Here is a 10,822-nt window from a genome sequence, read left to right on the forward strand (position 1 = left end):
AAGTTTATTTTGTCATTCATCAATATAATAAAATCATTTGTATCTCCATAAACGTAGGCACGTTGCCGGACCATAAATAAAATGAGTTAGTTTTTAAAAGTTTGTATTTGGATGTAGAAGTGAAATGAGATGGTTTTAATTTTTTGGGATTTTATAGGAGTGGATCCCACCAACTTATTACATAGTGTTTGTAATAATTGAAGATTATTTATAGATATATTTTATATTAACTAATAGCAATTAATAAATTACATACTCATAAAAATATTAAAATCACAAAATTAATACAATTATATTTTCCAAAATTTAGATTATTAAAAAATTCCCAAAAATCTAAATTTTTATTATAATATATATCATTCTAATTATCAATTACATAATAGAAAATTTCGTACCTTATTTTTTCCCAAACCCATTATTTCTTTGAAATATTATAAGTTTTGGGTGGGTCCAAAAAAAAAATTCGAGCATTATCTTTGCATTAAAGCCGCGAAAATTTATCAGTTGTTTATATTGGAAAAAATTATATACATGTCCAAGCCCATGCATAAACAGTATTACCATTATGATTTGGAATATTAGATGTTGAACTTCTTAATGTTAGCTTATTCCAATTTTATTCAATTACCCAATATGTGAACAAAGTTTATGAAATTCCAATTTTAAGTTGTTTTTTTTTTTTTTTTTTTTTTTTTTTTTTTTTTTTTTTTTTTGCATCCTTAACAATTAAGAAAAAAAATTATACAAACTCACTAATAATCATTTTTTTAATCATTAAGTAAAAGAATATGCAGTCAATCCCAGCGGTTAAGTTTGGGCGGCATACTAGCTTTATTCTTTTGTTTTTTCTTTTTCGGGTAGAAAATATTACTGGGATGTTAGAACCCATGCGATATTCACTTTATACATAGTAGTGGAATTATGTGAAATAAGATGAGATAGTTTTATTTTAGCCGTTTAGATATGTAAAGACTATTTCCTTACAAATAATGTGAAATGAAGTGAGATGGTTTGAATATCAATTGTTTGTTTGTTTTTACTTTTCTGTTAATGATTTCACAACACAAACAATATGCCTGTGCATAGGAATGAGGATTTTGCTCCCCGCTGTCCAATTTTCTAGCCTGCATTTAACGATCAACAGTTTGAAGAATTGGTTGATGTTTTCCCAGGGATTTGTGAAGCTTTTTGGTTGCTTCGAGCATTACCATGTACCTAGCTTTTATTCCATTCTCCGGAACCAGATATATCTGTTCTTAATTTCTAGCATTTCTTCGTATCTCTGTTTTCTCTTATTCCTATGCATTTTCTGGTTTTTAAACCTACTTTAATATCGTTCCCTGTTGTGTTTTCAAAAAAGTTTTCCATTTCGTACTTGCTTCGCCATCACCATACGAGAATGATTTGCATCTCTGCCTATCACCGAGGAGAGAGAGAGAGAGAGAGAGAGAGAGAGAGAGAGAGTTCAAAAAACGAAACAGGGCAAGATGATGAGATGATTGGAAGGCGTCCTGACTTTTGCTTATGCCTATTCTCAAACAAGCCACGAATGGAAAAAATAGAGTATCATATTCTGCCACTAATTTCCACGTTTCAGTCCAGAGTCTGTAGCCATAGAGAGCGACAGCAACGATATCACGATTGACTTTAAAGACTCGTATCTTCGCAAATGGACTCATCTTCCTGTGTCCCTATAATTTTAAAAACGTATCTGGTTGTGGATTTGAATTCATCATTACTACCCATTGGTTTCCATCATTCTCTTTTTATGCCAACTAAGGACTGCACTGGATCAACCAAAAAAAAAAAAAAAACTAGGGCTAAACCTGGTCATAGACAAACAACACGGAGAACGGCTGCCGTTTGAATTCAAAGATGAAATGAAATGGTTTGTAAATAGTAATAAGATTTTCGAGTTGAAATTTGTGAATAGTTATAGTAAACTACCAAATTAAAGAGAACCACCAAATTCATCTCCCACTCTCACAATGAATAGTAACAGTTAGATGGAAAGCTCTCTTTTCATTCATACAAGCACAGGCTTATTATTAGTTAAATAGAACCATAAAGTAACAAGTATTATTGTTCACATGAACTGACATAAAAAGCTTCCCTACAACAAACTTCCAGATTAGACAAGCTCTTCCACCAATTTGGTAACCTCAGAAACTCTATTCTGTCTTCGGAACTGACCCACCAGCGGCTACAATTTGTTTCTCCATCTGCAATCATCAAAATCTTTTTAGTTTTGCAGACCAAAAGTATTAAGTATATGACAGACAATAGATATTCGTACCAAAAAAAAAAAAAACAGTAATACTAATAATAGTTTACAACAATCGATAATCTTAAAGCAAAGTCTACTCTTCTTACCTTGAATAGGGTCTCAACCTTGTTCTTCACATTGTAGTACTCTTGCTTTACTTCTTGCAGAGATCTCAGGCACCTGAAAAACCCAACATCCTCTTTGTTACAAAAACATCTTCATCTTCCAAATTTCAGATTTCATTGATGATAAAGGGAGAAAAAAGAAAGATATGTTTATGTGACATTGAGTAGCATGATAACCTACCCTTCCATGCTCTGTTCCTCACAGAAGCTGCGGAAAGCAACGCAGGCATTTTTGAGTTTCAGTGCACCCACGCTGATGAGCAGCAAACAAATTTGTTAATTAAACAAAGGACGACTAATATATAATCTACTAGTCTGATAATATTGTACATTTCGTAGTTTCATATAAATTTGTGTACCTGGCACTGCTTCCCTTCAATTGGTGAACATATGCATCAACCGTTTTGAAATCTACACCCTGCTGATCTCTGAACATAGAAAAATAATTATAAAGGAAAAAACCCAAGAACAAAGAAATAAACTTTCCTACCAAACGCGAGGAATCCAAAACAAGAAATCCCAGAAGAAAAAAAAAAGAAGAAGAAGAAGAAATTCAAAAGGACTATGAAAGAGAAGTTGGATCCTCACAAAGCTCTGGTGATATCATTAAGAAGCTTCTCAGAATCTTCAAAGAAAAGAGAGACAACTTCAACAAGGAAACCTGGGTTGCTCTCGTCTTGAAGTTTCTGAAGCTGTGAAAACTGATCATCCAGGATCCCCTTATCCCACAAATAAAACCCACATAATCAGAACTAACGCGTAGAGGGAAGGAAAAAAACAAGAAAGCAAATATAGACCAACAGATCAGGTGGACCAGAGCAACAAAACAAAACATAAAACACACACCCATAAAGATTAGCTCATAAATTTACGATTTTTCTGCGGTTTACCTCCGTAAGCAAGGACTTTGTGTAGTCCACCAACCGTCTCTGCAGCTGACCCACCTCCATGCCTCTGCCTTACTCCTCTCTACACAGACAAACACACACAACACTCTGTGACCCAATATATAATGTGGCTCTTAAGCTTAGAAGATCTTGAGGAGTTATTACACAATCAAAGAGTAAATGAAATTAAATGCTTGAAAGGGAGCTAAGGAATTTAGTGCTCAGAACAGAATCCAAAGTTTGGGTACGTGTCTAATCGCAGGCACTGGCACAGTCTAACCCACCCTTTTTATCCCTCTTTGTATTTTTGCTCTGCTTTTCAGTGCTTTCTCCCAGAATCACAGCCCCCTGACGTTTGCTCTCTTCCCTTGCATCGTTCATGTGCATGTATTTATCAAGCCACGGACATGAAAAGTATTTTCACCCTTCCCTTATTTCTTGTAAATGAAAAAAAAAAGTTTCAAATTAAATATTGGCATATTATAGAGTATTACATGTATTTGTTTCATTATTAAGTAGTTAATAATACCGTCATCTTACTTTACTTCATTATGATGTTTTATCATTCAAAATTAATATTTATGAGTTAATTTTCATGCGACACAAACTCGTCAAGTAAAAAGATGGGCCTCCTGCCGCCGAGTTTGAGGATCCCGCTGTCTTAAATAATATAATTATTATATTTTGCGATAGAAAGAGAGGACTACTTATCTGATATTCAATAATACCTAATGATTTTCTATGAAAATTTAATGTCCTCAACAAATTGGATATGTTTAGCTAACTTATGACCTCTAGTTTACCTTCTGTATTCATTTAAAACTAGCCATGTTTTTGGAAAACATTTCAATAATTCTCTTATATCATCAAAGGATCATGTTTTGAAAAGATTTGAAGGGTAAGAATCCAGCCCTTCTACCATCCTTAATGATAAATACTTCAAAATAAAAATGAAAAATATACGCATTTGAATTACCGGATTTCAATATTTAAAGTCCGAATCCTCTGTTTAGATTATATATTAAAATTTAGATTCGGATGAGATTTCTTTTGGAATTATGCCATAAATTTCAAAATCCAAATCTAAACGCCCACGCTCCGCACGCCTCCCAATTTGGGCCCCACCTGGGGCTATTGGGACCACCTGCCCGCACATGATCGACTTGCAAGCGGGCAAACACCCGTACAACTTTTAGTGTCGAGGGAAGGGGCCCGAGTTGGGCACAAGCTTGCCCGAGATTTTCAAGTCCGCTCGGTCCAATATATATATAATTAATAAAACGACATCATTTTACCTTATGTTTTGTTTTAAAAACTCTCACCCTCTCTCTCTTCCAATGTTTTGCCCCACGATTGTTGTCGCGCCCCAATCCCGTCTAGTCGCCGTCTGTTGTAGTATTTCTCTCACTCTGACTCTCGTTGCCTTGCCGGCCCCCAACCCTAGGTATATATCTCTCTCTTTAGAAGCTCTCTCTGACCTAACTGCAATGTCGTGGGCATTGGGCAGACAACCTTGGAGACCAATCAGCCCCCGACGTCCTAATGGGGGCACCCGCCCATAGGGGATGGGGCCCGTGGCCACCCATTCAAACGGTGCAGTTTTGTTCATATCATTAAAAATAATCTTGAATTCTCCTCTTGTTTTATTCACTTAAAAATGACGTCAATTTTACAAATTGTGATAAAAATGTATAATAATCTTGACATCACTCAACATATACAAGAAATAATCGAGATCCTCCATTTTTTTTTCTTTTAATAAAAAAGTGAGATGAATTAACTATTTTATAACTCTCTCTTTATTCTCTATCATGCATCACCGTAACAAACTAAGCAACAACTCATGCAATTACGAAGTCAACAGCCCCTGTCAAAACAAGCCAGCGGTAAACTTCTCTTCACTCTTTGATCGATTAAGTTTTCATGCACCACGCAGATCATTTTCTTGCCCCAGCGGGCTGTATGAGGGGATGATTTGTTTTACGAGAAATGTTATTCATCATCTTACATCATACATTTTATATAATTATTTTTTATTCCTATTAAATTAATTAAGTTATTCAAATCATCATCTATACATCATATACTTATTATGAGAAAAAGAAAAGAAAATTAAAATAAATATAGTGTGAGATTTTGAGTATTATAGCAACATATATATGCATTGCAAAAAGAAAATATATTAGCAAGGAGTCCTTTTTTGTTGAAAAAACTAATTTCTCAATAAGCAACAATTTGCAATCCGTTGCAAATAACAAATATATATTACCAACGAGTCATTTTTTCATTGAAAAAAATATTTCCTCAATTTGCAACGATTTGCAATTCGTTACAAATAATACATACAACAATCCGTTGCAAATAACAAATATATATTACCAACTATATATGTTCGTTGCAAAAAAACATTTCCTCAATTAGCAACGATTTACAATCCGTTGCAAATAACAAATAAATATAAAAAATAACAAATTATCACCAACGATAGTTATTTATAATTAGTTGCAAATGGAAAACTTATATTATATATATATATATGTATATATATATATGATTACCAATGAAAGTAACCTCGTTGCAAAAATTTGTCACAAATTTGCAATGTCATACTTCCATCGCAAAAATGAAACAAAAAATACTAAATTTCTAATTGTAATATTTATTTCGCTATTAATTATAAGTATTTGCAACGGTTTTTTCCTCCTTGCAAAAGAAATGTATTTGCGACGAGTTAAACAAGTTATTCCTAACGAAAATATGTTCGGTGCACTCTGACTAATGGTCACTACCCAGCCTTACGAAAAAAAAAAAAACCCATTAATAAAACAATGTCATTTTGGCCCTGGGATGTCAAACCCTAATACCCATTTCTCATTCTTTTCCTCTTCTTTCTCTTACTTTTCGTGTCGTCCCTCTTCCTCTCATTCTTCCCCCTAGTGCGTAGAACCCCCTGCCCAACACAGCTCTCTCTCTCTCTCTCTCTCAACTCAACCTTTTTATCTCTTCCTCTGAATTCAGCCTACTGTGTGATATTGTATTTTTTTTTTTTTTTTTCATGTAAGACTGTTTGCAACGAGATATATTCGCTGAAATAGCCTTTTTTTTTTTTGTTGCAAAAAATTATTTGCAACAAAATACTTTCGTTGCAAATAGATATTTGCAAGGAATGTGCATTTCATTGCAAATAAACATACTCTTTTGCAACGAATGTACATTTTGTTACAAATCAACCCTATTTGCAACGAATGTATATTTTGTTGCAAATAAGTCATATTTGCAACGATTCATATATTATTGTGAATTCTATTTGTAATGATGATAAATCAATTTGCAATGAAAAAACCATCGTTGGGATATACTTTTCCCATGGCGACATTTACGAGAGTAGGGCAATGAAAAGTTATCGTTGCAATTACTTTTTTGCAACAAAAAATGAATTTTTTGCAATGATTTTTTTTTTTTTTTTGGCTGCAAGAAATGATTTTTGTTGCAATGTTCATTGGTCTAATATATATATTTATATGGATATGATATATGCAGTTGGGAAGATGAGTCGGGCAACTAAAAGAAGATGTAGTGATCCTAGAGTACTGAGTTGTATTAATCAGACTCTGATTTTAAAAAGAAAAAGTTTTCTTGCAAGCGAGTTCGCGCACCAAATTATGCATCAATATTGATATGTAAAGCATCTATTTAATGAAACGGTGTAAATTAAAGACAAAAATAATTTTTGTGAAACATATAACCTTTTTCTTTCAAAATTTTTCTTCTTTTTAAAATATATTTTACAAAAAAAAAGTCATTGGTACGCGGTTTGGTGCACCAAACTGTTTGTACCTAGCAAGACACTTTTAATTAAAAATCTGCATTAATCATACTCTTAAGGCCATGGAAGCGTACTTTTTGCTGATGATATGTACACTCCAAACCAATTAGTCAGGACTTTCCCGAACACCCAACACTAACAATAATAATAAAAAAGAGTAATGTTAGATGTAATTATAGATTGTGCAAGCGTCGTGTATTCTTTTTTAAAAAGAATAGGCCCCACCATTAAAATAATAATTTTTACATGCAAATTCCATATTTATTCACTTTTTTAAAAAAAGAGTATGTAGTATTTGAGCATTCTATAACTACAAATATAATTTCTTAATTAAAAAAAAAACTTGGCCGAGTCAAGCTATATATAATTACTTGATCTCATGTCTCTAAAGTGCGTCAAAAATTCTCTCGCATCAATCCCATTTTACTTAAGGTTGCGTTTGGATGTTGAAGTGAGTTGAGCTGAGTTAAGTTGAGATGATAAAATATTGTTAGAATATTATTTTTTGATATTATTATTATTTTGAAATTTGAAAAAATTAAATTGTTTATTATATTTTGTGTTGAAATTTGAAAAAATTGTAATGATGAATTGAGAGTAATTATGAATCCAAACGAAGACTTAGTGAGCACCTTGCAAGTCGGTTTAGAGTCCTTAGAACTATCATCAGGGGTTTTTCAAGTATATAATATCAACCGCGAATCTCCTCCTCCTTGCTTTTCTTGTTACCATTAAAAAAAAAAAGCATAGTTAGGTCAAAACAAAAGACACGAGATTTTCTAAGACCTATATATATGTGTTGGACTAATAGGCTGTTGTGTTCTGTCTTTGATACCATAATCGTGACAGGAAGAATCCACATCCTTTTATTAACTTTATCAGTTTTAGGTTGTCTATATGAGGTGTAATTAATAATGTTGGACGGAAAGTTATCTTCTTATTTTTGTAAGTTTCAGTTCTTATTTTATGTGTAGATATTAATCAGTTGCACCCTTGCTAGCTCCACCTTTACAGAGGTAATTGGTTCCCTTTGAATTCCAAATATTAAGTTTCATCAATAAATTAAATAAATAAAGAGATTTACTTCACAGAGTGCTTTTGGACTGCTGGCCGCTAGATCGTTTAGATTCAGAAATTTTCAGTTGCTGTTGGGGATTCAGTGATCAGAGGATGATGCCGACAATATTGATGTGAAGTGCTTCACCTTTGACATCATCTGTTTAAACTAATTAGCATCTAAATCATGGAGCTCAACCTAAGTATGTCATTAGGAGGAAGAGAGAGTGCATATACAATTGGTTTTTTTTTTTTTTTTTACCTGTGATACCTCTGCTATGAAAGATCAAAACACGTACAGGTACAACCAGTTTTGATCTGCACTGTATATATATTTATATACATGATGCATGGGAATCTTTTGCTGATTCTTAAAATAGGTTTAAGTGGTTAGGGCAGTTTAGATGGCTGCATTAGACAATATACGGTATACCTAATATTCACGTATATATGGATCTGAGACATCAAAAGCATGTGTAATGGCATGGAAAACATCGTTCCTCTTCATGACTTGGCAAGAGAATAGTCTGCCTATTTAATATCAATAGTAATGTTAGATATAGATTTAGTGTAGGCAACGTCGTCCAAGCGCGCGCCGTTTACTTCCCAGATCTATGGGTGGCTCTCCGGAGTTCGGTGGCACGATGACGTATCCACCGTTGTCTACGTAGGTTTTGACTTAAGCGCACGCCGTTTTTAGGTAAAATTCAGGTGCCGACCTTTGGAGTTGTTGCAGACCACAATAATTAGTTTGTATTGCGCGCCAAAAAAACTTGATTGGTATATAATGCTTCATTGAATCCCGTTACCAAGGATAGCTTATATTAAGGCACTAATTAATGCCAAGAGCATCCTGGATTAGCCAAAGTTGAAAGATACTTTTGATAAATGTGAAAATTTTGACTTTAACTATTTTATTTACATAAATCTCCATATTAGAATAACTATTTTTTCTTTATATAACAAGAAAATAATATAAGATAAATTTGATTTTAGCTATTCACATCAAATCTTTACATTGAATTATTCATTTATTTATTATATAATAATGAGTAATTAATAATTAAAAAATTATTTTTTTAATTATTAATTTATTTTATTTTATCATTTTACCTATTATATATTAATTAGTAATCATATTCTAAACAAAAAAAGAGAAAGTCTGGTACCATGCAAGGCCCCCTAGCACATAAGTCGTGCATAATGGTTTTTTTTATGAGTAAATTGAACCAGTGCATTAATAGTTAAAAAATATAGACATTTACTTGAAGTCGTGCCCTTAAATATCACCTGGTAATATTACTTTCGTTCAACTTAAAAGGAGACATGAAATCAGAGAGAGAAATAAATAATAAAATATACATTTAGTATATCTACAGTAATTAACAAATTTGGAAATGATTTTGGTGTTCATGACTGTAGCTAAAGTTTAAATATTTGAATTTTAACTAATTTATTGTGATGATATTTTGAAATCTAATAGTTAAATATATATGTGATGAAATTTAACTTTTAATTAATCTATTCTTTAAGCTTTAACACGTTAACCTGAGTTTTGATCGGATAGATATTCATCGATCGCGTCAAAAACCCACACTCACCTCTGGCTTATAATGAGAATATATATCGACAACAGCGATATTGATCGGTCCTAACTTTTTAGATTCTTTATACTCCTCAAGCTAATTTTTATTAAATAAATCCCTATCTTAAACTACCGTTACAAATCCATCCATGATATACCATGTCATCATCGATCATTAATAAAGATTCAGCTTTAATTGTCACTCATTATTCTTACATACCATTTTTTTTTATTTTTCTTCTAAAATTAATTAAGTTCTTTTACTTTATCCATATACTATATATTTTGTAAGAAAAAAAAATTAAAAAATTATATGTCATATATGATGTGTGAAGACAATGAGTTGAATTTTTCATAAAAATTTATCATGTGTCATCTTAAAAATAAATAAATAAATTATTTTAATATTAAAATCTTAAGAAAAAAAAATTGCACAAACAGTACCTGGAGGAGAGGAGTCAGGTTACGCCGTGCAGCTTGGGTGTGCGACCCAAATGCGGCTGCCTGTGTCACGCAACCAAGCAGCGCGGCCACCCGGGCACGACCCAGGCAGTGCAAACAATGCTTCTTTTTCTTAAAAAGATAGGACAAGAATATTTTTTATTTTTTAGATGACATGGGGCAGATGCTTGTTGGTGATGATGTGGCATTTAGATGGATCCGAAAAGTATAAAGTTCGAAATTAATGTCTCCAAAGATCAAAGCACAAGAAATAAAATAGTAACGGAAAATAAAGTGATAAAAAATAATAAGATTATTATCTTCTTACTATTTATTTACTATTTATTTTATACTTAATTTTTTTATTAATTTTTTAGTTTACTTAATGATTAAGGAAGTGACTATTAATAAAATTATATTTTTTTTTTAATTTTTTCATAATAATTAAGGATGTTAACAAAATACTTAAAAGAAAGTGATAAAAAAATAAAAAATTTGAAATCAACTATAAGTAATAAATATGTAATAATAGGGTAGTAACCCTATCATGAAAAAATAATTTTACAAACTAACGAAATTTGATATGATTTGTCAAATTGTAAAGTTATTTTTATTATAAAGTAAATCTAACAGATC

The 10,822-nt window shown here is 32.1% G+C and overlaps 1 protein-coding gene across 2 annotated transcripts; it reads right to left on the reverse strand.

Annotated features, from left to right (window-relative positions):
• Positions 1 to 2,005: 2,005 nt before the first annotated feature.
• LOC121242378 (histidine-containing phosphotransfer protein 1-like) lies at positions 2,006 to 3,643 on the reverse strand. 2 transcript variants are annotated; one of them, XM_041140256.1, is made up of 7 exons: positions 3,563 to 3,643; positions 3,282 to 3,360; positions 2,980 to 3,110; positions 2,751 to 2,819; positions 2,573 to 2,644; positions 2,374 to 2,446; positions 2,006 to 2,222 (listed from the first exon to the last, which is right to left on the reverse strand). In XM_041140256.1, exons 2-7 carry the CDS (start codon positions 3,339 to 3,341, stop codon positions 2,172 to 2,174), a joined length of 456 nt encoding a protein of 151 aa, XP_040996190.1. In that variant the 5' UTR covers positions 3,342 to 3,360; positions 3,563 to 3,643; the 3' UTR covers positions 2,006 to 2,171. The 2 variants fall into 2 exon arrangements, with proteins under 2 accessions (XP_040996190.1, XP_040996184.1); XM_041140250.1 differs by lacking the exon at positions 3,563 to 3,643 and having other exon boundaries at positions 3,282 to 3,456.
• Positions 3,644 to 10,822: the final 7,179 nt, after the last annotated feature.

This window comes from Juglans microcarpa x Juglans regia, chromosome 1D, assembly GCF_004785595.1.
Source record: "Juglans microcarpa x Juglans regia isolate MS1-56 chromosome 1D, Jm3101_v1.0, whole genome shotgun sequence".
Lineage (NCBI taxonomy): Eukaryota > Viridiplantae > Streptophyta > Magnoliopsida > Fagales > Juglandaceae > Juglans > Juglans microcarpa x Juglans regia.

What these genes read in the sequence shown, in the direction of transcription:
- LOC121242378 (XM_041140256.1), bottom strand. Translation starts at nt 3,341, where the DNA reads ATGGAGGTGGGTCAGCTGCAGAGACGGTTGGTGGACTACACAAAGTCC. An exon ending in TTGAAGGGAAGCAGTGCCAG is followed by an intron (nt 2,645 to 2,750) that starts GTACACAAATTT and finishes GCTGCTCATCAG; the next exon opens with CGTGGGTGCACTGAAACTCA. An exon ending in AGGTTGAGACCCTATTCAAG is followed by an intron (nt 2,223 to 2,373) that starts GTAAGAAGAGTA and finishes TGATGATTGCAG; the next exon opens with ATGGAGAAACAAATTGTAGC.